The 27,257-nt window shown below is 49.6% G+C and overlaps 1 protein-coding gene across 2 annotated transcripts in view; it reads right to left on the bottom strand.

Moving 5' to 3' along the window:
- The window catches only part of DNAH1 (dynein axonemal heavy chain 1), a 1,443,760-nt gene that overhangs the window by 868,088 nt on the left and 548,415 nt on the right, over window positions 1–27,257 (bottom strand). For both annotated transcript variants that reach the window (XM_078661462.1, XM_078661463.1), the window contains exon 35: window positions 466–652. In XM_078661462.1, the coding sequence (XP_078517588.1) occupies window positions 466–652 (187 nt within the window). The remainder of the gene's footprint in view (window positions 1–465; window positions 653–27,257) is intronic.

Genomic DNA, 27,257 nt, shown 5'->3' with positions numbered 1-27,257 from the left:
GGACATGTAATAAAGCAGGCGGGAGAGTAAAACGCCTGTCAAACTCAAAATCAGGATATAAGTCAGAAGGTAAAACTCCTGACATGTGCAACCCACTAGAAATCACTGTTGGGAATTTCACTGCTTTTTTTGGCAATATTTTCTGTTGATGCTTAAATACATAACACTAGTTTCTTTCAGAAAAGTCTGCTCTTTAGGCCTCAGTTACAGGGGCTTTCTCAAAATAACTGTTTTTGACCTAAGAAGATACTAAATCAATAATTTAGTGGGTTGATTCCCCCCAAATTAGAAAAACAGAATCTCACATGAATAATAGTTCACAGTGGTGTTGATGGCAAAGTATGGTCAGCACTTTAGAATGCAGGTTTGTATCCTTATTGTTTGGCCAGGATTCGCACAAAGCGGTGGAAGTAACTTATAACACAAGCATGAATGACATTTGTTACTGATTAAAAATTTACTGACCAGTCACATCCTTCAACTTCATCTTAGTGCAGTTGTTTCGGATTGCTTCCTCCAGGGTGCCATAGTCAATCTCCTCCTCTTGGATTTTGGGGAATAGATCAGATACTATTCCATGGAATAGTTTCAAGTCATCTTGAAGGAACTTGGGCACATTGACATCACGAATGGCCCTCAAACATATCAGCTCCTGCATAGAGATTAGATTCAGAATATAAACAAGATATGGCTCTCCTTTTTCGAAAATGTATAAGTCATTCCTAATTTGGTCAGTGCCATTTCATCATCTGTCAGGTCACTCCATGCTCTCTAAGATTACTCATGTGCAATCTAGATAACCTGTGGCAACCCTATGAAAACTGGGTACTATGACTCCTAAGCAACACACTGGCTTGTTGTTTAGCCCTCTAAAGTGTTAGCCAGCAAGATAACTCACAAAGGTAAACACCCTTTACTGATATCCAGTGTGAGTTGCAAATCAAAAACGTTGACTCAGCTAAGAAAATAAGTTACTTACCTGTAACTGTAGTTCTCCAGTATTGGAATCTTTCACATGCTCAAATCATTCCCAGTCGTCAAGATGGGAGTCCTAAGATACATTATAATAGCAATGCAAAGTTAAACAGAGGCTAGAAATACTCGAGGCCCTTTAATTTTGCAACATACCATAGTCATTGTTTAAAAAGGAGACAAAACATAGGTTTCAACCAATCAGGTTGTTTTACCCTCTAGAAGACTCATGTGAGAAGCTCCAGCCCTGAGATTTTCAAAGCACCAGTGTAGGATATACATCGAGAAAAAGAGAGGAAAAAAGGTGAGCTTCCATGGGACGGAGGGTGGGTCGCACGTGAATCTATGAAGGATTCCAATACTGGAGAACAACAGTTACAGGTGTACGAGTTACTTACCTTCGGTAACGATGTATCTGGTAGAGACGATTCTAGCCGCAGACTCCTTAACGTAGAATTATTCCCAGTCATGAGACTGGATCCGGAAAACTTTTTTGCCTCAGCCTCCCTGCGCGCCGTGGGGACGGCATCACGCGACTCTGCCCAGGCGTCGTCCGCGCATGTGACGTCAGCGAGGTCACATAAGTCCCACCCCGGCGCGCCTACATCAGTTTTCTTCGCAGAACTTTACGTGCCACAACACGGAGCCATCAGACAAACTGTGGGAGCATGGGAACAGTGTGCGAAGAGCAGAAAAATAAAATGGAAAATGGATTGGTGACCAACAACACCATAAGGAGCAGTGCCAACACTGCAGTACCCAAAGGCAGGCAAAGAAGAAAGAACAGAGCACAGCCCTGAGCAGCCACCCTGCCAGCATGTAGACAGTACCCCCCTTGAGACAAGGAACACATGCAAAATGTCATGACAACATGTAGCAGGATTATAACCCCAACCAAGAACAACGAAGGGAAACCAGTTTCAAGACAACCAGGGAGCGACAACCTCCAAAGCAACCCCAACACAGAGTGCGACAACTCCCCAAATGAACAAAGGGCAAGGAACATCAGATGCCCCCAAGCCAGAGGGTAGCAGAGGGGCCAGGACCCTAGGAACAAAGAGGGAGGAAGCGGAGAGACGAGAGTAAGGCAAGCCTCAATCCTGAAGCAACCAGAGAGGAGGGGCACAGGAGTACCTAGAGACCCATCCTCTAAAGCGCCAAAGAGGAGGACGGAACAAGAAACAAGACAAAACATCCTGTCAAAAGAACGGAAGAATCCTCTCACAGAAGACATAGCCACCCACCGGGAGGTGAGTGCAGAAGGCCAAGCCAAAAGGTCCTTGCAGAACGGGGAGGAAGGGCGGGCTGTGAAGGAATCTGCGGCTGGAATCGTCTCTACCAGATACATCGTTACCGAGGGTAAGTAACTCATACATCTGATAGAGACTACTAGCCACAGATTCCTTAACGTAGAATAGATACCCAAGCCATACCCACAGGGAAGCAGGGTCTGCAAAAGGACCCCACCAGCCTGGACATAACAGAGGGTCCCACAGGGGACCAGTCCAACGAACAGGGCGAAGAGCCCCATCCCCCCAGGCAAGGGGAAACCCCACAAGCAGAACACCACCGACCCCCAGAGGGGTGTGGGAAGAGGAAAGGAAAAGAGGAAGCCCATTCACACTCAGCAGAGGAAACAAGGGCAATGCCAGGGGAGGCTCAAGCACCCCCGCGCCTACAAGGCAACAGAACCTCCAGCCAATGCCAAGGTAAGGAAGAGGGACAAGAACAACCTAGAGGGCCCAAGGAGACGAGGGAAAAGAAGGCGGGCCCACCACAGTCGGAAGTCAACAGACCAGACAGAATGGCGTTGACAGCAATAAACCGTCAGAAGCAGGAAGAAGAGCCCAGGCCTCAGGAAGACTGGGCAGGCTGAGCCTGAAAGAAGGAGAAATCCAAAAACATCTCTGCCCCGAGGACAGGGAGCATGAAAGCAAGGAAGGGCCCGGACACACCTCAGCGAGGGGTCCACGCACATGACCTAAGAAGCAGAACCAGAGCCACAATGCCAGGCCGCAGGTCAGACCAGGCGAAAAGCGCAGCGACCTCGGAGAAGGACACCCCGGGGCGCCACCAAGGCCTGCCAATCCAGCAAGGGAATTGCATCTGCAACATACATAAACGCCATGGAGAGCAGAGGCCCGAAGGTGACGACAACTGCACAGCACAGCACAGCACAAGCTATTTACCAGCTACCACTACCCCACATAGGGTATGTTAAGTCCCAGGACATGGGAACCCTATTTGGAAGAAATTTCCACAGCAGAGGGCAACATAAAGAGCCGCGGGGAAAAAAAACCCGCAGAAGGCTTGTAAAGCAGCCCAAGAGAAAAACAGGAAGCCTAATCTCAAGGCCAACCTGGAGCAGATAACCCAAAGGAAAAAACACACAGTCAAGAACGGCCATCCAGTAGCCAACAGAACCACAGTCTCAACAAGGTGAACTCGAGTGGCCATACCACACAGAACCAACAACGAGGGCGACTCGCCCAAAAGGAGGAGCATCTCCAAGAACCAGATCAACTCACCAGTGACTGAGGGGGAGGAGAAGGAGGAGGAGGAGGAGGAAGAGGAGGAGGAGGAGAAGGAGAAGGAGGAGGAGAAGGAGAAGGAGAAGGAAAAGGAGGAGGAGAAGGAGGACGAAGCCCTGCCAAGAACCTCCGGATGGCAGAGTCAGCTGGGGCATGGAACAACAGAGTGCCATTGAAGGGAAGATCAACCAGCCGTACCCTAACATTTTCCGGGACCACACTGTCCCAAAGCCAAGCATGGAGGCGAAGGGCAACCGAAGAAGCCATGGCATGATCAAGCACCTCCGAGATGTCCAGAGCGGAACAGAAAATAAACGCCGCCAGCTCCCGGCCATCCAACGCATGGTGCCGCAAATCCATCCGATCATCCTCCTGTGAAGCGGCGGATCCCAAGGACTCAGCCGAGTCCCACAAACAAGAGGAGACCCTAGTCAACACACATAAAGTGTTAAGGGCCCACAGAGCTGCACTGGTCGACACGAACATGTTGCGCCCCCAAGAGTCCAGCCAGCGGGCCTCCCGTGATGGTGGAGCCAGTAGTGGCGGCAGGGAGGAAAAGGCAGTCCCCAAAAGTGGGCTTGAGGCAGATGGGTGCAGGGAAAGGCACGCCGGGTCCCGCGGCGCCAGAAGGTGCCGTGCAGAAGGTGCTGCGGCACCGGGTCCCCCGTAGTGGGTCGCCACAAGTCCCCATCATGGAGGAAAGGAGCGAACCCTCACAAGGCCTTTACCTTACACAAAAACGGATCCTATTTGGTGGAAACAGACCTTTAACCCGTTCGGTGCGCCGGACGGCCCCCTGCTGTCCGACGTCACAGTGGGCGTCTGTGGAGGACGGCCGGGGGCCGTCTGAAATACGCCCACTCATTATTTCACCCGCACCACGGCGGAATTCGCACCGTGGTCAAGTGGTTAAGAAACACAAGCTCCCTTCTACTTAAGCCACAAAAATTCAACAAAAAGAAAACCTACAACTGATCCTTCTCCGACTGGCCCCCAAAATATGGAACTCTCTCCCTCACGAGATCAGATGCAACCCATCCACATTCATCTACAGGAAAGAACTAAAAAATCTTCTATCCAACAAATTCTTCTTGCACTGAGGACACTCCTCCCTCTCATCGTGATAGACTCTTTTCTACCTGTTAGATGTTGCTTCTAATCACACCTTTGGACATACTCACGAGATCTGTGCTGTTTTCTCTGAGTTACCCAGCCATTTCCACACTGTTCTGACACCTATCGAACATTACTTATGACAGTTCTTATGATTGCATATATGATCTTCTTTCTCTTCTTACCCTTTGCTAATGTAAATTTTGCCCCCCTGACTTATACTATTTTCTTTTGTTCTTGTATGAGGCCTACTGTTTTCTATCATACCTTCCTTTGTTAATTCCTGTAAAGTGCTCTGTCACCTAAAAGGGCCTTGTTTGCCCTATATTAAAACTCTAAAATAGCTACATTATTTTTACTATAAGGACGAGTTACTTACCTTCGGTAACGATGTATCTGGTAGAGACCTAGTCTAGCCACAGATTTCTTAACTTAGAATATCCCCAGGCGTCATAATGGATCCGGAAAACTTTCGGCAGCAGCACCTCTGCGCGTCAGCAAGTGGCGCCGCCCACTCTGCCCTGACGTCGTCCAGGCATAGGACGTCAGTGGAGCCATATATGCCCCTCCCGGCGCGCTGATGTCAGTTTTCGTTGGAGAAACTTTTCTGCGTCAGAACGCGGACCCACCACTAAAAACTGCGAGAATATGGGAACAGTGTGCAAAAATGATGAAGAATTAGAAAGAAATTGACAGGTGAGTCAGAGCAGCACTCTGGAAGCAACCCCGCATGAGTGAAGGCTAAGTCAACTTTAAGGGAGACAATCACGTGGAACAACAGCCTGGCCGAGGACAGAAGTCTGCATCCAGAAGGAAAACCGTGAAGGAGAACATGTCAGGAACAAAAGATTTAAGGATAGCTCACCACAAGACGTCAACCCCAATAAAAGACCTAGAAATGTATAGAGATAATAGATCCGAAGCAAAAGGCTGCAGGGACGGTGGGGAAAAATTTTAACAAATGTCACACCATACAATCCAGGCCGAGGACTGGAAAGAACACATGATTTATTAACACACCGCCTAATCTTGAGAATGGGCGGAATGGAACAGAGAAACAGAACAAAGGAGTCTGTGGTCCTGCCCAAGGTCCTTCTGGAACAGAAGGGAGAAGGTTCTGAACTGAGTCCCAAAGAGTGGAGGATGCATGTGCAAAAATGCAGGCCGAAGACTAATCCGGCCACTAGACATAAGGAGTGGAGGAGCCGGAGAATGACCGGAAGGCCAGGCAACACTGGGTACTTGCACCTTGGGCCCTTGATCTGGGGAGTCCCGGGAAGCATCATGTTGTAAAGGAGGAGGCGTAATCGCTAGTACCTGGGTCGACTGATGCCGCGTAGGAGACCTAGCGCCGCCCGAGGTGTCGGGAGGAGCAACAACCTCAACCAAGGGAAGAGGAATCGACTTTGGTACCGACGTTAATCGACACCGCGTCAGAGTCACCGGGACGTTGACGACCTCTACAGGGGACTGGACCGGGACGCCTACCGATGTCGATCCCACTGTAAACTACCTGGAGGAAGCACGAGATGCCGGGCCCGGTGTTGAGCCTGGGGTAGTACCCGGTGTCGAGCCGGGCGTCACCGGTGCCGCCTCCAACGAAGGCGCAGGAAGCCGCTCAGGGCTATACGCTGACTGACTGGGTGGGCTGTGCTCTGGGCCCTGGCTTATTGGCGTCACGTTTGCTCCGGAATCAGAGTTGACGCACGCAGCCGGTGCAGGGGAAAAGTCCGCAGACGAGGACCCGGCATGAGTGCCTGCTACCTCTGTCGGACCCAAAGGCGCACCAAGGAGAGGGGGCGAACCAAAGCAAGCCTGGAGTGCCTTACAATAGGCCTCCATTTGGGCATGGGTTGCACCAACTCCCGGAAAGGGAGGGTAAGGAGGATGTGGCTGCCGTGCTCCCGTACCTGGCACAGCACGAGAGGAATGGGCAGCAGTGGCACAGACATTAGAGGAAGACCTCCGCAGGCGACGCCTGTGCTTACACTTACCTGTTTTTGCATGGCGGTCACGGGAGCGACCCCGGAAACGAGCCCGATCAGGAGAGGAAGAGCGGCAACGGGAGGGAGCTGGACCGGACATCCGTGGGGCAATCAGTTTCATGCAGCACTCTCTCAGGGACTTGGACTTCATCCGCTGACATGCGTCGTACTCTTTGGAGTCGTGGTGCATGCCGAGGCACCACATACAGATAAGGTGCAGGTCAGTGTCAGACATCTGACGTGCACAGGCTTTGCAAGATTTAAAGCCGGAAGGCATTGCACACTGTTCCCACGACACCAAGGGTTTCGAGAAGGCCCAAAAACCAGGCCAAATAACTGCTGGTTTTCCAGGATCTGCACTCGGACATGGAAAAGAAGAAAACGGACGTCGGCGAGTCAGTAGGGGCATATATGGCTCCACTGACGTCATACCCGTGGACGACGTCAGGGTGGAGTCGGGCGGCGCCGCCTCCTGACGCGTAGAGGTGCTGCTGCGGAAAGTTTTCCGGATCCAGTCTGACACCTGGGGATATTCTAAGTTAAGGAATCTGCGGCTAGATGTCTTTCAGATCCAATAAGCATTCTTTATCTATCTGGAAACCACCGCCAGAAAATCAATTATGGTAGGGTAATCAGACACTATTATATGAATCTCACATCCACACTACGGGTCTTAAGATACAAACTGCAAAAAGTACATTTACAAGTGAAAGTACACCTTGAGGCAATTAAGAAAGACTAATTCTAAACAAAACACAATAAACAAATAAGCAAACCAATGATCTAAAATGCCAAACATTCATGCTATTACCACAATGATGTCCATGTCACTAATAATATCAGGTATTTGTGTTATACAAATTTGGGGTTCTTCTCACAACAGAGACAATCACAACTGCAGGGAATGCATGTTGCTCAATGTATTGGAAATTACTCCAAACAGAATATTAGGAAACCTGCCATGAAAAGTAAAAACACAAATGAAAAACTCGAAGGATACAGCACTAAAGGACTGGTGAGGGAAAATATGGCCCTGAAAGTTCAGGATCCTCATTCCTCCTTTAATGCAAAAATCACAAATAAAAAACATTTAAAAACCCAATTAGAACAAGTCGAGGAAAATGAGGCACCTAGCTGGTGCACAAGACAATATATTTGACCTACATGCAGGCTTGACCAGGGCTATTCATGTACATCTAACACCAAAAACATCTGTAATCAACTAAACTGTCCTTAATTTCACTCCTGCTCATCTCTTCTTTAACCTAGATTTTTACATCTTAATGAGTGTTCCAGATGTGTGATACTGTAAAGAAACACATTAACACAAGGCATTATGAGGAAGGAAAATATATTACTTACTCTGCAAGCATCTGTTTGTGGCATGTAGTGATGTAGATTCACATGCTGTGCATACTCCTGCTTTCTAGTGTTGGGTCTGGATGTGTGCAAGTTGTTTTTCTTTGAAGATGTCTTCTCGATTTACAAGGTAGTGTGACACCACCTCTTGCTGGCAATGCACATGGGCATTAGCTCTATTGTTTGTCTGCCAGTAACAACACTGCTCGTTATCCCAACCCCTGAACGGTCGCAAGAGGAACATGTGCACAACGAATATTGTGAAGAGTCATCCACTGGGTCATAAACCTGGCCTGGTCGGGATGGACTAGGGAAGTGATATGAGACCGAAGGCAGTTGGCCAAGGCCTTGGCCAGAATATTGGCCTCCATGTTCAGGAGAGAGATAGGGCAATATGACACGTGCTGATCGGGAGGTCTACCAGGCTTGTGGAACACCACCACTTCTGCGTGTCTCCAGGCCCGCTCCCTGGCCTCCTCCACCATCCTAAGGTAATGGGGCCCTAGCTGCAACAAATATCGTTTAAAAAATTCACATGGAAAGCCATTCGGCCCTGGGGCCTTTCCCATATGCATGTCCCCTAGAGCAGCACCCAATTCTTCCTCTGTGAGTTCCCACTCATTATCTGACGAGGCGAGTGCAGAGCTGGATCTCCTGATCCAGCTCTGCACTCGCCTTGTCAGATAATGCCTTAGGCGGGAGGTCATCCAAGATGCGGCCTATCACATCTGCATGCAACCACTCTCTGGAGGCATAACCCTCTGCGTAATACGTAGCAAAACTTTACGCGATTGCAGATGAATTCGTAAGGGACACCCCATTTAATATAGCTTTTTAAGTGGAGCTGTAAAGACATTACAAAAAAATACAAATAATTTAGCCTATACACATAGGCCACAAAGGTCCAATTCTTCATCATGAAGTTAAAAAAAAAGGGCAGTACAGTAAATATGAGAACAATTTAAGATGTTTTGCAAACATCAGAAATCCCCCTCACAAACCCTTTTTTAATGATGGAGATGAAGGAGTACAGGACAAAGTAGGCTCATAGGCTGTCATTATACGGCTAAAATAGAGGCTGTGCCTTTAGGAATCCAGAGACCATCAGTATCCCATCATGCCCACGTTGTGGTTGTTACTTCAATTATTTTTGAAGGCGATTTGATATATATATATATATATATTTATTGTAAGATATATATATATATATATATATATATATATATATATATATATATATTGTAAGGATATCTCGGGCTATTACACTGGGGAGGCGGAGGGTTGCTTATGACTTATGGAAATTCCCCAACGAGAAAACTGGAGTAACAGGTATGAAACTATTCTTTCACTCGTAGGGGATTTCTGTGTATAGTCATAAGGGTTGAATAGAATAGCAAGCCCATCTACACATAGCGTGGTGGAGGATTCTGAGGATGAACTAGACAGTTTAAGCAAATAGGTTTCTGAGGGAAGCCTGACCTACTTTAGCATCTGCTCTAGCATCAGAATATAGGTAATTGTGCTTGGTGAATGAATGAACTGATTTCCAGGTAGCTGCTTTTAAATTTCTGGACTAGGGATATTGTGCAGCAAAGCGGCAGTAGCCACTTTTCCTCTAGTGGAGTGTGCTTTTGGTCTAGCTAAGAGTGTTTTGTTAGCTTTTTGATAGCAGAGCAACATACATGATCAGAGGTGGCTAAGCCTGTACAGAGTGGACCTAGGCCAATATGTAGGTTGGTAAATACCGGTCGGTTACGGCCGAAAATCAGTAATTATCCCGTTACTGACCAGTATTTAGCCTTTTCCAATGTAGGAGGCAGGTTTTAAGGATTCAGTAATTTACTGATTCCTTATTTTAAGGAATCGGTAAAATACCGAACCCTTATTTTAAGGAATAGGTAAATTACTGAATCCTTAAATGCTATGTAGGTGGCACTCAAGTGAGTGCATTTATGCTACCAGGATTCGTTATTTACCACCAACTACAAGTTGGTGGTAAATATCGAATACCTTAAATAAAGCAATTTTTGCTTTTTTCTCAGTGCTATGTGGCAGACATACATGCCCTTAGGGCATGTATGTGCACCACATCTGCACACATGCACGAATCAGGGGTGCAACAGGGTGTCAATGTGACACCCTGCCACCCTTGAATATGCTCCCCCTATTACCGATTCGGTATTTACCGAATCTGTAATAGTGAATGGCTTCCCATTCATTCCTATGAATGGGAAGTTGATTCCTCATTACCGAATCGGTATTACTGATTCGGTAATAACGAATATTACCGATTCTGTATTTTTTACCGAATTTTTAGCTACATATGAAATATCGATTCCTAAATACTGAATCGTTAAAATTCGGTATTTAGGAATCTGTATTTCATATTTACCTACATCGGGCCCTTAGTTCATAAACAATTGGTCTGATCTCCGGATGTCCTTTGTCTTGCCTAGAACTTTCCTCACATCCAGGGAATGGAGAGATCTTTCCGCTTGAATAGAGGGATTCTGAAGAAAGAGGTTAACAAGATTGTCAGGTTGACATGGAAGTCCAAAACTACCTTAGGGAGGAATTTCGGATGAGTCCTCATTACCACGTTACTAGAATGAAATATGGTGCATGGTTCATGCAAACAGTGTACTTGGATCTCACTAACCCTGCGGACAGATGTAAATGCCACCAGGAACGTGCCTTGTGTATGTGCTCCAAGAGGCCCTGCATAGGGTGAGAAAGGACTACATTAAGCTCCCATTGAGGGAAAGGGCGCCTAATGGGAGAAAAAAACTTCTTCGAACCTTCTAGGAAATCCTTAATGAATGGGGACTCTGAAGGAAGAGGTTTGTGAAGGGCATTTTCTGTAGGCAGTAAGAGCTGCCAGATGAACCTTTATAGAAGAGAATTGTAAGCCAGATTGAGCGAAATTGAGTAAGTATGTAAGAATGACATCTTCCTGGCAAGAGGTAGGTTTCTTGTTCTTAGACAAACACCATATGCAGAATCTCTTCCATTTGAAGGCATATGCAGAATGTGTAGAAGGCCGGTTTGCCTCTTTGAGGATATTCATGCAATCTTGTAGTAAGTTCAAATGTCCATACTACACTAGCTCAGGAGCCATGCAGCCATACTCAAAGAGGAGAGCTTGTGGTGTACCATCTGGCCTCTGAACCTCGCCTGGAAGGTGAGTTGCAGTGATTGTAAGGTCTCTGGCTAGAAACCATTTCCAGATTGTCTGGGCTTCGTGATACAAGGGCATAGACCTCGTCCCTCCCTGCTTGTTGAGCTAGAACATGGTTGTTGCACTGTCCGTCAGAACAAGCAGGGAGTTGGACTTGAATGATGGATGAAATGCCTTTAGCGCCAGATGGACTGCTTGCAACTCCAGGAGATTGATGTGGTATGTTGATTCTCTTTGTGACCACTTGCCCTGAAATTAGAGGTGGTCACTATGGCCTCCAGATCCTAGTAGTGAGGCATCTGTGACTATGTTTGAGGAGGAGTCTCCTGATGGAATGGTGTACCTTGAGGTAGGTTGGTTGGAGAGTACCACCAAGGACAGCTTTGTCTGATGAAATAGCTGTATCTTGTTGTACCAATTGCATGTCAGTTCGTCCCACTGGTCTTCTAGGCATTCCTGTAGGGGCCTCATGTGGAGATGGGTGTGAGAAAAATGCAGGAGGCCCTTGAGCTGAGGAGAGAGGATACTATTCTAACGGTTTGATGAGAAGCTTTCATGAGGGCCTGACACTTCCAAAGATTTGATAAGCATCTCTCCTCCAAAAGACACAGTCTTGCTTGCCGGGTGTCGATGGAGACACCTAGGTAGTGTAGTACTTGCACTGGGACAGAGGTTGACTTTGTGTGGTTGACAAGAAGGCCCGGGCGGTGTACGAGTATGGAAGTCCAATTGTAGTGAAACTGAGCCTCCTGAGTATGGGTAGGTGAATACCGTGTGTTTCTGGAAATGAGTACTTGGAGAATGTCCAGGGTGCTGACTTTATATCGAATGAGAGAAGTTGGTACTGATAGTGGTCAAGCCCAACAATGAACCTCGGGGCGTGGCTTGGCGCCTGGCAAGATGGCAGCGCTGTAGTGCTGCTCTGCCGGCTACCGGAGAAAATCCTTAAACATCCTACCTGCTCCGAACAAAACCTGAAGAATCTGGGCTGGGAGAATGCTGCTGTAAAGACCCCGGACCTGTGACAGCGGTTTCCGCCCTGCCCGTAGATCAAGGGAGCTGCCTGGAGCGCCTGACCGGGATGGAGACAGCTGGCCGCGTGGTGTAATGGCGGCGGTGTCCGGAACTCCTTCTGCACTGTAAGCTGCTCCCGATGCGACCCACTGCTGTGGGGGAGTGAGCGCCGTGTGGTGAGGGGGGTTTGCACTCCCTGGTGGAGCTATCACTGCTGCATTGTCGCTGAGACCTCGATGTTATCCCCCTCCACCCCCACCTGCCCTGATATAGTGCGAACTGGTGCGGGGCACCCCTGGGGGCACTGCTGCTCACGCCTGCCTGTTCCTCTGCAGTTTATATACCTGGGGGGAGCCTGAGAGATCACGCCAGGGATTGTACGTACTGTCCGGTCGGGGGCTCTGAGTGGCTCCTGAGGTGACCCTGACTAGGAAGGGCCACAGACACAGCGGACGGATTGCGCACAACGTGGTGGCAGACCGCGTGGCGACGCGTCGTTGGACAGAAGGGGGACACACGCATACGTGGGCAAGGCCGACCCAAAAGTCATTTTCCACAGTGAGCAGTGACTGTAGCGGCCTCCTGATGGGCAAGTCGGATAAATCACAGCCTCGCCTCACTTTTGAGCTCCGGAGGGGCGGTAAACCTCCACAAAATGCAGTATCGGACTCGGAGCTGGAGGGGGCCTCCCAGGGGCCTACGGCCTTGGAGAAATCACTTGCGCCCATTCAGAATAGCCTCCAAGCAATTGACAGCAAGATAGAAGCTCTAAATGGCCGGATGGACCACTTCTCTCCCAAATTGGATAAACAGGCGAATCGCATAGGGGAGGCTGAGCAGCGAATATCGGAGACAGAGGACGGCCTGCAGCAGGTGGCGGCCCAAACAATCAACATGACCAAACTCCTAGCGGTGATACAGGCCAAGAACGAGGACATCGAAGCGAGATCGAGGCGCAATAACATCCGCGTCCTCGGTCTGCCGGAATCTACGAATGTGGGGCACCTTGAAGATTACATGGAAACAATGCTTCGCGAGGTATGTGGCGCGGAGGAGCTTTCCCCTATGTTCGCGATAGAACGTGCCCACAGGTCATTGACAGCGCGTCCCCCTCCTGGTGCGGCGCCGCGGCCTATCATTGCCCGCCTGCTCAAGTTTAGAGATCGGGACACTGTTCTGCGCATCACCAGGCAGAAGGGCACGGTCACTTACCTTACGGCCCTCTCCTTCTATCCAGACTTTACGGCACAGGTTCAAGCGGCTCGTAAAGAGTTCCAGAACGTCAAAAAGCTGCTGGCCAAAGAACAGATACCCTACGCTTTGCTATACCCCGTGCGGCTACACTTTGGGGAACACGCCGGGGGCAAGATATTTACAAATCCCAAACAGGCGATGGACTACGCCAAATCCCTGAAGCGCCGGCGGAAAGCACCAGACAACACATCGGATATGGATGATTGACCTCCTGGCACGGACGTGAATCTACGGCTGATTTGCTCTGTTGTACACATGTTGTTGGGATGTGATTGTCCCTTTCACCTATGCCTGCTGTTATTATACCTGTTAGGTTCTCTGAGTGTCCGGGATTGATGTGCGGGCTGGGCGCCCTTCTCTTGATGTTACCATGATATACTGTAGACATTTCCGGGACTGGCCCACATGACTAAGGCTCCTTTAAGACTATACTTAACATGGCACCTATACAGGCGCCTGCACACTTCCCTGCTAGTAGAAGTTGAGTGATTAGGGGTCTGGATTCGGGGGCATGGTTCCATATACACTGTCCGGTGCCCCCCGCCTAGTGTTGGGGGTGGAATAGGCCACTACACTCCCCCGATGGGTATGACCCACAAAGTTTGTTGCATGATGAAGGGGAGAAGGTGGGAGGGGGGGAGGGTGAGATGGGCCTTTGGCGATTGGGGTTTGCTGAAGTGGGAGGGGGGAGGGAGGGGCTCATTTTTTCACTGTACTGTATGTTTTTTTTGTTGGGGGTTGGTTTGATGCCCCTGGATTATGCTGATTCAAGGTTGTTGGGGGGATGGAAGGGGGAGGGGGGAGCGATTTGCTGCAAATTTGGAACTTCTGGACATGAGTATGGCTCCACAGTGTGGCTCGTATGTGCTGAATCGTGTGCTTAGGCAGTTCGCTGGTGGCTCGTTATGGTGTTCCTGTTTGCCAGATGGGGGGGTGAGAGGTATAAGTGTGTCACCTGGAATGTCCGTGGCCTGAATACGCCCAGGAAATGTAGACTAGTGCAGGCGCATCTGTATTGCCATGGGATTCAGACTGCTCTCCTGCAGGAGACTCACCTGACCAGGCACACAGAGGGCGCAGTGGCCCGACGTTGGGCGGCGTTCCGCCTAGCTTCCTCTTATTCTAGCTATGCATGTGGGGTACTTATTCTAATTAGGCGAGGGACTCCATTTCAGCCTATTGACACATGTGTGGCGGATGATGGTCGGTGGGCATTGGTTCGTGGCAAGCTGGGGAGAGTGATGGTGACAATAGCCAATGTTTATGGCCCTGTAGTGGATGAGCCAGCGGCATTTCTGAAACTGTTTCAGGTCCTGCGCTCCTTGCCAGACACAGCAATTTTGCTTGGGGGAGATCTCAACACTTACTTGGACCCGCAGATGGTTAGATCCAACCTCACTAGTGTACGCATGGTGAAGGTAGCACAGTGTGTTCGTGGTTTCATGGAGGAGATGGGTTTGATTGATGCTTGGCGCTTACGACACGCGGGGGTCCTGCAGGGCACACATGTAACACCTGGTCACACCTGGACTATTGGCACTTAGACGGGGAAGCTAAGTGCCTCGCTGCTGTGTTTGAAACGCTGCTAATGTTATAATTGCCGCTCGGCACTCGTTAAATTTTAATAATTTTGCACAACTGTGTTGCCACGCTGCTGTGTTAGAAACGCTGCTAATTTTATAACTGCCGCTCGGCACTCGCAAATTTTTAAATAATTTTGAACAACTGTGTTTCTGCTGCTTTATTGTTGCTCAGACCCATATTTGCCCGCATTTCTTCCACTATAATTGTTGAGACCACTCACCATTTTGGTGAGCTTCGCGCTCTGTCTGCTCCCGTCCGCCATCTTGGGTGTGGAACCAGGGGATTAGAGACGCTCCCAAGACGCCATCTTGGGTAGCGTGCTAGTGTTTTAGGGACACTTGGTAAATACTATTTAAGGATGCAGGAGACTAACGTGAAACACAGAACTTGCTTGCCACGCTGCTGTGTTTGAAACGCTGCTAATGTTATAATTGCCGCTCTGCACTCGTTAAATTTTAATAATTTTGCACAACTGTGTTGCCACGCTGCTGTGTTAGAAACGCTGCTAATTTTATAACTGCCGCTCGGCACTCGCTAATTTTTTTAATAATTTTGCACAACTGTGTTTCTGCTGCTTTATTGTTGCTCAGACCCATATTTTCCCGCATTTCTTCCACTATAATTGTTGAGACCACTCACCATTTTGGTGAGCTTCGCGCTCTGTCTGCTCCCGTCCGCCATCTTGGGTGTAGAACCAGGGGATTAGAGACGCTCCCAAGACGCCATCTTGGGTCCCTGTTTTAGGGACACTTGCCAATTCCTATTTAACGACTCGGAATGCAGGCGCACAGCGTATGCGCGCAGCGGGCGCGCCGCTGGCGCGCCCGAGGTGCGCCAGAGGTAAGCCCGTCTGCGCCCGTCCGCGCCAGGCCGGGTCTAGGCGCCATTCACCCTATTCAGGAAGAACCCACCTCTGGCGATCACGGTACTGCTATTAGCTATACTGCAGGGGAATTAAATTCTTTTAGGCACTTGTCATCCACACATTGTTTAACTTGTACTCTTCCTGTTCATGGCTTTAACTGCAATAATTGTGGGTTCTCACTGGGCAGGATGAGTAGGTGTAAACTGATGAAACGCTCACATAAGTACGGTAAATCGAAGGCTACTAAACCATCTTCCACTTGTCCCAAACTCCAGTTTTGGAGTATAAACTGTAGGTCACTTCCTAAACACAAAAATCATATTTACGATTCTTTAGTAGATGAAAGACCGGATGCCGTGTTTTTGACTGAAACTTGGATCTACGCAAGCTCTGGACCTGACATTGCCTTGGCAATCCCTACGGATTATGTCATGGTCAAGAGGGATAGAGAGATTGGCAAGGGAGGTGGCATTGCTATAATCTTTAAATCCATCTATAGCTGTAAGTTCGAAGCCTTTCCTCTTCAAAGATGCGAGGCTGCTCAATTCAAACTAGCAATAAGTGCTCAGATGACTTTGTCTGGTTTACTGATATATCGTCCCCCTGGGAATTCTAACGTATGGACGACGTCCTTTTCTGAAACTATTGCCCCGCTGATCTTGAAGGCTGCCAATTTTACCATTTTAGGTGACCTGAACCTACATTTGGAAGACCCTCAATGCACTGTTAGTAAAACCTTCTTAGCTGATTTAGAAGCTCTTAATATTCTGTTGCGCAATTCAGGGCCTACGCATTTTGCAGGGCACTTATTGGATCCTGTCCTTTCGAATCTCCCGTATGATTGCGAACCTGCCGCTCGCCCTTTAGAATGGTCTGATCATTTCGCAGTCCAGTTTTTTCTCCCTCCTACTGAGACTATGGCTACTGGTGGTGGTGATAAAGGAGAGAGTCTACGTCGTTGGGGCAAGCTCAATATTTCTGATCTTAACTCGCATCTGTCTGATACTTCACCGGATGTTGACACGCCTCTGTTGGTGCTGGAGGCTGCAGTTTCCAAATGGTTGAGTGCTGCTGTTGATAAACTTGTCCCATTGGTACCTAGGCATCTTCTGCCCCACCTTCATCCTGCGGCATGGTACTCGGAAAATTTAAAAATCATGAAGTCTCAATGTAAGGCCCTCGAAAGGAAATGGAGACGCTCGTACTCTTCGTCTCGTAAGGTGGCCTATAAGGAAGCCCTTAGAGACTACCATAAACAATGCAAAATGGCTAGAGCGGCCTATATTGCGAATACCGTAACACATGCCCAGAATTGTCCCCGTACACTTTTCTCTGCGGTAAAAAAATTGACAGGTGCAGATTCTATCCCTGTCCCTTCTGTTTTAGATGAGGCACAATGTAATTCTATCGCGGAGTTTTTTATTGCTAAGGTGGAACGCATCTATGATTCTCTGAATCCCCTACCCTTGAACGAGGAATTATCTTCTACGCCAGTGCCTGTCCATAATAGTCAGTCTTCCCTGGTGGTCAAACTTACTGACTGGCCACTTTTTGACGATGTCTCTTTTGCTCATTGTTGGAGAGCATTAAACCTGGTTCCCCTCGCGACCCTTTACCGGCCAAGATCTTTAAACAACTTGATCTGGACTCTCGTCGTGTTGTGATGAAACTCCTTAATTCCTCTTTGATAGAGTCACATGTTCCACAGGAGTGGAAACATGCGATGGTTATTCCCCTGCTTAAAAAGGTTGGAGCTGATGTTTCTAATCTATCCAACTTTAGGCCCATTTCGCTGTTGCCCATTTTCTCGAAGATCTTGGAAAGGCATATCAACTTACAGCTGACTCTCCTGGTAGAGAGTGCGGGTTACCTGCATCCATCTCAATCTGGCTTTAGAGCGCACCATTCCACGGAGACCGCACTGTTAGGAGTTACCGAGAGTTTACGGCATGGTATCGATCGCGGGGAAACATCTGCACTTATTCTTTTGGACTTAAGTGCGGCGTTCGATACCGTGTCTCATTCCATCCTTCTCGCAACTCTTCAATCCTTGGGAGTTGAGGGCTCTGCTTTGGCTTGGATAGCCTCTTTTTTAAGTGGCCGTACTTTTCACGTTTTCTCAGCCAAACCATCCTCCACAATTTGTTCATCGGCGTACGGCGTTCCCAGGGGTCTATCCTCAGTCCACTATTATTTAACATCTATGTTAGACCCCTGGCCACTATTGTGGAGGACGCCGGTGTTACTTTATTTTCTTACGCCGATGATACGCAAATTATTTTCTCCCTCTCCAATCCCGAAGGTAATAACATCTCGGCTTTGAAGCAGGGTTTGACTCGAGTTTCTGAGTGAATGCAGAGTAATTTCCTCAAGCTAAATGGGGATAAGACAGAGGTTGTGATCCTGGGCAAGGGCAAAGATCTATGGGGTCCTCAACATTGGCCCGAGAGTATGGGCCCTACCCCTCAACCCGTTGCTCAGGTCCGCAATCTCGGATTCCTCATTGATGAAAGGCTGACGATGCAGCAACAGGTTGTTAGGGTGGCCTCCATCTGTTTTGCCACCCTAAGATGGCTTCAAAACATCTTGTGGATGCTCCCCACCTCTACTCAGAGGACCGTGGTCCAGGCACTGGTAGTCTCCCGCCTGGACTACGGTAATGTCCTCTATCTTGGTGCTGACTCAACAACTGTGAATAAACTTCAGGTTGTCCAGAACGCGGCCGCACGGCTTCTATGTAATGTTCCTCAGAGAACATCTGCCTTTCAAGCCCTTCGCGATCTGCATTGGCTGAGAAGAGTGAGTAGAATTTAATTCAAAGCCTTATGCCACATTTTTAAGATCAAACAGCACTCAGCCCCGAGGTACCTACATGGTCTCATTCGGGCCTATAAGCCTAGCCGCTGTTTGAGATCCTCGGGAAAAGGCGATTTCATTGTCCCAAGATTTAAGCTGGTGAAGATGGGCGGCCGCTCTTTCTCTCATTTAGGCACTAAATCTTGGAATGCCTTGCCCGTGACCCTGAAGTTGGAGACGGATCTTTTTCGCTTCCGCAGGGGTTTAAAAACCTGGCTTTTCCAGCAGTGATCAGCGCAGTCTTTTTCCAGTAGTTTGTTTGGCAGTTCTTTTCCTCCTTAGTCTGTCCCTTGGCACCGGGAAACCCATTGCGGGTAGCTGTGCGCCTTATAAGTTTAAATAAATAAATAAATAAATAAAATAATGGGTGGGTCGAATCGGCTACTATATTACCAAGGACCCTGTCAGATCACAACCCTATCCTGATCCAACTAACTGTCCCACTAAACGCACGACGCCCCTTCACCTGGCGCTTTCGAACTACCTCCCTGCTCGATCCTGTATATGCACAGACTATCCGCAAGGCCATAGTACGGTACTTTGAGATTAACGTGGGCACAGTAGATAGCGATGCTACTCTATGGGAGAAAAGGGGGTGGTGATGGACGGAGCATCTGAATCAATCAAACACTCACACCCAGTCAAAAGATCTGGGTTTAATCCATCACCGTTCTTTAGCCCACTCTGCCACCCCAGTTCAGACATGGCTATATGCAAATCAGTCTGACCCTGTGCCTCATGGGAACAGTCCAGCCCGAACTGCCAAGCCATGCCTTCCCTGGACCGGAAACAAGCTTCCGAGGACCGGTTTCTGGCATTCCAGCCGTCTTCAGCCCGGCTTGCTTGAATCCAGTGGCAAAGTGAGCAAGGGACTTACGTGTGAGCATACCCTGTCACACTTATGGCGGCCAAAAGCGGTACAAAAGGGGGTGGTGATGGACGGAGCATCTGAATCAATCAAACACTCACACCCAGTCAAAAGATCTGGGCTTAATCCATCACCGTTCTTTAGCCCACTCTGCCACCCCAGTTCAGACATGGCTATATGCAAATCAGTCTGGCCCTGTGCCTCATGGGAACAGTCCAGCCCGAACTGCCAAGCCATGCCTTCCCTGGACCGGAAACAAGCTTCCGAGGACCGGTTTCTGCTTGAATCCAGTGGCAAAGTGAGCAAGGGACTCACGTCTGAGCATACCCTGCCACACTTATGGCGGCCAAAAGCGGTACAAAAGGGGGTGGTGATGGACGGAGCATCTGAATCAATCAAACACTCACACCCAGTCAAAAGATCTGGGTTTAATCCATCACCGTTCTTTAGCCCACTCTGCCACCCCAGTTCAGACATGGCTATATGCAAATCAGTCTGACCCTGTGCCTCATGGGAACAGTCCAGCCCGAACTGCCAAGCCATGCCTTCCCTGGACTGGAAACAAGCTTCCGAGGACCGGTTTCTGGCATTCCAGCCGTCTTCAGCCCGGCTTGCTTGAATCCAGTGGCAAAGTGAGCAAGGGACTCACGTCTGAGCATACCCTGCCACACTTATGGTGGCCAAAAGCGGTACAAAAGGGGGTGGTGATGGACGGAGCATCTGAATCAATCAAACACTCACACCCAGTCAAAAGATCTGGGTTTAATGCATCACCGTTCTTTAGCCCACTCTGCCACCCCAGTTCAGACATGGCTATATGCAAATCAGTCTGACCCTGTGCCTCATGGGAACAGTCCAGCCCGAACTGCCAAGCCATGCCTTCCCTGAACCGGAAACAAGCTTCCGAGGACCGGTTTCTGGCATTCCAGCCGCCTTCAGCCCGGCTTGCTTGAATCCAGTGGCAAAGTGAGCAAGGGACTCACGTCTGAGCATACCCTGCCACACTTATGGCGGCCAAAAGCGGTACAAAGGGGGGTGGTGATGGACGGAGCATCTGAATCAATCAAACACTCACACCCAGTCAAAAGATCTGGGTTTAATCCATCACCGTTCTTTAGCCCACTCTGCCACCCCAGTTCAGACATGGCTATATGCAAATCAGTCTGACCCTGTGCCTCATGGGAACAGTCCAGCCCGAACTGCCAAGCCATGCCTTCCCTGGACCGGAAACAAGCTTCCGAGGACCGGTTTCTGGCATTCCAGCCGTCTTCAGCCCGGCTTGCTTGAATCCAGTGGCAAAGTGAGCAAGGGACTTACGTGTGAGCATACCCTGTCACACTTATGGCGGCCAAAAGCGGTACAAAAGGGGGTGGTGATGGACGGAGCATCTGAATCAATCAAACACTCACACCCAGTCAAAAGATCTGGGCTTAATCCATCACCGTTCTTTAGCCCACTCTGCCACCCCAGTTCAGACATGGCTATATGCAAATCAGTCTGACCCTGTGCCTCATGGGAACAGTCCAGCCCGAACTGCCAAGCCATGCCTTCCCTGGACCGGAAACAAGCTTCCGAGGACCGGTTTCTGCTTGAATCCAGTGGCAAAGTGAGCAAGGGACTCACGTCTGAGCATACCCTGCCACACTTATGGCGGCCAAAAGCGGTACAAAAGGGGGTGGTGATGGACGGAGCATCTGAATCAATCAAACACTCACACCCAGTCAAAAGATCTGGGTTTAATCCATCACCGTTCTTTAGCCCACTCTGCCACCCCAGTTCAGACATGGCTATATGCAAATCAGTCTGACCCTGTGCCTCATGGGAACAGTCCAGCCCGAACTGCCAAGCCATGCCTTCCCTGGACCGGAAACAAGCTTCCGAGGACCGGTTTCTGGCATTCCAGCCGTCTTCAGCCCGGCTTGCTTGAATCCAGTGGCAAAGTGAGCAAGGGACTCACATCTGAGCATACCCTGCCACACTTATGGTGGCCAAAAGCGGTACAAAAGGGGGTGGTGATGGACGGAGCATCTGAATCAATCAAACACTCACACCCAGTCAAAAGATCTGGGTTTAATGCATCACCGTTCTTTAGCCCACTCTGCCACCCCAGTTCAGACATGGCTATATGCAAATCAGTCTGACCCTGTGCCTCATGGAAACAGTCCAGCCCGAACTGCCAAGCCATGCCTTCCCTGAACCGGAAACAAGCTTCCGAGGACCGGTTTCTGGCATTCCAGCCGTCTTCAGCCCGGCTTGCTTGAATCCAGTGGCAAAGTGAGCAAGGGACTCACGTCTGAGCATACCCTGCCACACTTATGGCGGCCAAAAGCGGTACAAAGGGGGGTGGTGATGGACGGAGCATCTGAATCAATCAAACACTCACACCCAGTCAAAAGATCTGGGTTTAATCCATCACCGTTCTTTAGCCCACTCTGCCACCCCAGTTCAGACATGGCTATATGCAAATCAGTCTGACCCTGTGCCTCATGGGAACAGTCCAGCCCGAACTGCCAAGCCATGCCTTCCCTGGACCGGAAACCAGCTTCCGAGGACCGGTTTCTGGCATTCCAGCCGTCTTCAGCCCGGCTTGCTTGAATCCAGTGGCAAAGTGAGCAAGGGACTTGGATTAAACCCAGATCAGTTGACTGGGGGTGAGTGTTTGATTTGTTCAAACGCTCCGTCCATCATCTCCTTTTGTATCGCTTTGTTCGCCCTAAGTGTGGCAGGGTATACTCAGACGTGAGTACCTTGTTCACTTGGCCACTGGATTCAAGAAAGCCTGGCTGATGAGGATTATGAATCCGAAACCGGTCCCAGGACGCTTGTTTCCGGTCCAGGGAAGACATGGCTTGGCAGTTCGGGCTGGACTGTTCCCATAAGGCACAGGGTCAGACTGATTTGCATATAGCCATGTCTGAACTGGGGTGGCTGAGTGAACTAAAGAATGGTGATGGATTAAACCCAGATCAGTTGACTGGGGGTGAGTGTTTGATTTGTTCAAACGCTCCGTCCATCATCTCCTTTTGTATCGCTTTGTTCGCCCTAAGTGTGGCAGGGTATACTCAGACGTGAGCCCCTTGTTCACTTGGCCACTGGATTCAAGATAGCCTGGCTGATGAGGATTATGAATCCGAAACCGGTCCCAGGATGCTTGTTTCTGGTCCAGGGAAGACATGGCTTGGCAGTTCGGGCTGGACTGTTCCCATAAGGCACAGGGTCAGACTGATTTGCATATAGCCATGTCTGAACTGGGGTGGCTGAGTGAACTAAAGAATGGTGATGGATTAAACCCAGATCAATTGACTGGGGGTGAGTGTTTGATTTGTTCAAACGCTCCGTCCATCATCTCCTTTTGTATCGCTTTGTTCACCCTAAGTGTGGCAGGGTATACTCAGACGTGAGTCCCTTGTTCACTTGGCCACTGGATTCAAGATAGCCTGGCTGATGAGGATTATGAATCCGAAACCGGTCCCAGGATGCTTGTTTCCGGTCCAGGGAAGACATGGCTTGGCAGTTCGGGCTAGACTGTTCCCATTAGGCACAGGGTCAGACTGATTTGCATATAGCCATGTCTGAACTGGGGTGGCTGAGTGAACTAAAGAATGGTGATGGATTAAACCCAGATCAGTTGACTGGGGGTGAGTGTTTGATTTGTTCAAACGCTCCGTCCATCATCTCCTTTTGTATCGCTACTCTATGGGAGGCCTTTAAGGCGACGATAAGGGGGGAGTGCATTAGCACATCAGCGGGAATCTTGCGAGACCTGAGGGGCCAGCTGCAGCGAATGGAGGAACGGCTGCGAGACCTAGAGGCTCAATATGACGCTGCTCCCTCTTCTGAGATACTGCTCCAAATAAGGGAATATCTCGAGGAGTACAATGAGCTTGCAGCCACGGAGATAAAATACCTCTCGAAAAGATGCATAGCGAGAGCTTATGGCGAAGGGGGCAGGCCTGGCAGGGTACTAGCCAGTCGCCTGCGCGATAGGTCTGAGGTCCCCCAGATAGATCACATTGTGGACGATGGAGGCATGGATCACTTTGCAAGTGATGATATTCTAGCTCAGTTCCAATCCTTTTATGAGACTCTCTACACTTCTACGGGAGACATGCACGAGGCCGATTTGCACGACTATCTGGCCAACACGGCCTGTGCTTGGCTTTCTGATGCCTCATGGGAACAGTCCAGCCCAAACTGCCAAGCCATGCCTTCCCTGGACCGGAAACAAGCTTCCGAGGACCGGTTTCTGGCATTCTAGCCGTCTTCAGCCCGGCTTGCTTGAATCCAGTGGCAAAGTGAGCAAGGGACTCACGTCTGAGCATACCCTGCCACACTTATGGCGGCCAAAAGCGGTACAAAAGGGGGTGGTGATGGACGGAGCATCTGAATCAATCAAACACTCACACCCAGTCAAAAGATCTGGGTTTAATCCATCACCGTTCTTTAGCCCACTCTGCCACCCCAGTTCAGACATGGCTATATGCAAATCAGACTGACCCTGTGCCTCATGGGAACAGTCCAGCCCGAACTGCCAAGCCATGCCTTCCCTGGACCGGAAACAAGCTTCCGAGGACCGGTTTCTGGCATTCCAGCCGTCTTCAGCCCGGCTTGCTTGAATCCAGTGGCAAAGTGAGCAAGGGACTCACGTCTGAGCATACCCTGCCACACTTATGGCGGCCAAAAGCGGTACAAAAGGGGATGGTGATGGACGGAGCATCTGAATCAATCAAACACTCACACCCAGTCAAAAGATCTGGGTTTAATCCATCACCGTTCTTTAGCCCACTCTGCCACCCCAGTTCAGACATGGCTATATGCAAATCAGTCTGACCCTGTGCCTCATGGGAACAGTCCAGCCCGAACTGCCAAACCATGCCTTCCCTGGACCGGAAACAAGCTTCCGAGGACCGGTTTCTGGTATTCCAGCCGTCTTCAGCCCGGCTTGCTTGAATCCAGTGGCAAAGTGAGCAAGGACTTGGATTAAACCCAGATCAATTGACTGGGGGCGAGTGTTTGATTTGTTCAAACGCTCCGTCCATCATCTCCTTTTGTATCGCTTTGTTCGCCCTAAGTGTGGCAGGGTATACTCAGACGTGAGTACCTTGTTCACTTGGCCACTGGATTCAAGATAGCCTGGCTGATGAGGATTATGAATCCTAAACCGGTCCCAGGATGCTTGTTTCCGGTCCAGGGAAGACATGGCTTGGCAGTTCGGGCTGGACTGTTCCCATAAGGCACAGGGTCAGACTGATTTGCATATAGCCATGTCTGAACTGGGGTGGCTGAGTGAACTAAAGAATGGTGATGGATTAAACCCAGATCAGTTGACTGGGGGTGAGTGTTTGATTTGTTCAAACGCTCCGTCCATCATCTCCTTTTGTATCGCTTTGTTCGCCCTAAGTGTGGCAGGGTATACTCAGACGTGAGTCCCTTGTTCACTTGGCCACTGGATTCAAGATAGCCTGGCTGATGAGGATTATGAATCCGAAACCGGTCCCAGGATGCTTGTTTCTGGTCCAGGGAAGACATGGCTTGGCAGTTCGGGCTGGACTGTTCCCATAAGGCGCAGGGTCAGACTGATTTGCATATAGCCATGTCTGAACTGGGGTGGCTGAGTGAACTAAAGAATGGTGATGGATTAAACCCAGATCAGTTGACTGGGGGTGAGTGTTTGATTTGTTCAAACGCTCCGTCCATCATCTCCTTTTGTATCGCTTTGTTCGCCCTAAGTGTGGCAGGGTATACTCAGACGTGAGTCCCTTGTTCACTTGGCCACTGGATTCAAGATAGCCTGGCTGATGAGGATTATGAATCCGAAACCGGTCCCAGGATGCTTGTTTCCGGTCCAGGGAAGACATGGCTTGGCAGTTCGGGCTGGACTGTTCCCATTAGGCACAGGGTCAGACTGATTTGCATATAGCCATGTCTGAACTGGGGTGGCTGAGTGAACTAAAGAATGGTGATGGATTAAACCCAGATCAGTTGACTGGGGGTGAGTGTTTGATTTGTTCAAACGCTCCGTCCATCATCTCCTTTTGTATAGCTACTCTATGGGAGGCCTTTAAGGCGACGATAAGGGGGGAGTGCATTAGCACATCAGCGGGAATCTTGCGAGGCCTGAGGGGCCAGCTGCAGCGAATGGAGGAACGGCTGCGAGACCTAGAGGCTCAATATGACGCTGCTCCCTCTTCTGAGATACTGCTCCAAATAAGGGAATATCTCGAGGAGTACAATGAGCTTGCAGCCACGGAGATAAAATACCTCTCGAAAAGATGCATACCGAGAGCTTATGGCGAAGGGGGCAGGCCTGGCAGGGTACTAGCCAGTCGCCTGCGCGATAGGTCTGAGGTCCCCCAGATAGATCACATTGTGGACGATGGAGGCATGGATCACTTTGCAAGTGATGATATTCTAGCTCAGTTCCGACCCTTTTATGAGACTCTCTACACCACTACGGGAGACATGCACGAGGCCGATTTGCAAGACTATCTGGCCGACACGGCCTGCGCTTGGCTTTCTGATGTACATCGTCGATATCTCAGCCTCCCGATAGATGAGGCGGATATTAAAGACGCCATTATGTCATTGCCTAATAACAAAGCCCGGGCCCTGACGGGCTGACTGCAGAATTCTACAAGCACTATGTGGATCTCCTGACTCCACACCTCCTGGCAATGGACGCGGAGGCGCATGAGGTGGGACACCTCCCGCCCTCCCTAGGGCAAGCTCTGATATTCGCTCTGTTAAAAAAAAAAAAGACACCTACGTGGTGTGAATCATATCGCCCTCTATCCCTCATCAATATAGACACGAAGATCCTTGCTAAGGTGCTGGCCACCAAGTTAAACTCTCTGATGCCCTTGCTGGTCCTGCCAGACCAGTCTGGCTTCATCCCTGACAGGTCAACTTCATGGAACCTCCGCACGATCTTCGCTATGTTCCACATCCTACCGCCGGAATTACCCGCAGTGGCCGTCCTACTGGACGCGGCCATGGCGTTCAATTCGATCGAATGGAAATATATGATCTCCATTTTACATCGGATGGGCTTTCCCCAGGTGTTTATCCGTTGGATCCAAGTGTTATATACGGACGTATCGGCGAGGGTGCAAGTGGGCGGACTCACTTCTGAGCCGCTGACTATACAACGTGGCACCAGGCAGGGGTGCCCTTTGTCCCCCTTTCTCTTTGCCATTGTGCTGGAGCCCCTTGCGTGTAGGATCCGTCAATCTCACAGGGCAGCTGCATTGAATTTTAATAACCGGCCGGTGGGGATCTCTGCATATGCAGACGACATGGTCCTGTATGACCGGGAACCTCAGACATATCTATCGCAGGTCATCCGAGAATATATCCGGTTCGGTCTCTTTTCAGGGCTACGCATCAACTGGGAGAAGTCAATGCTGATCCCTCTCACACCTGCTACAATTGCACCGCAGGTAGAATACCCCCTAGTCTGGACGGAGGAGCCTATCAAGTACTTGGGCATCTGGATCCATCGAGATTCTGTGGTGGTGGTCCATGAAAATTACGGGAGAGCGTGCACGGCCCTGACAGAGCGAGTTGATCGCTGGGTGGAACTGCCTCTTTCATTGGCGGACCGCATCGCAATCATAAAAATGGTGATCCTCCCCCAGTTTTTGTATTTGTTCTGCAATGTCCCCATTCAACTGAATAA

This window comes from Lissotriton helveticus, chromosome 9 (assembly GCF_964261635.1).
Source record: "Lissotriton helveticus chromosome 9, aLisHel1.1, whole genome shotgun sequence".
Taxonomy (NCBI): domain Eukaryota; kingdom Metazoa; phylum Chordata; class Amphibia; order Caudata; family Salamandridae; genus Lissotriton; species Lissotriton helveticus.
Note: the sequence above shows the minus strand (reverse complement) of the source record. Positions and strands in the feature narration are given on the sequence as shown.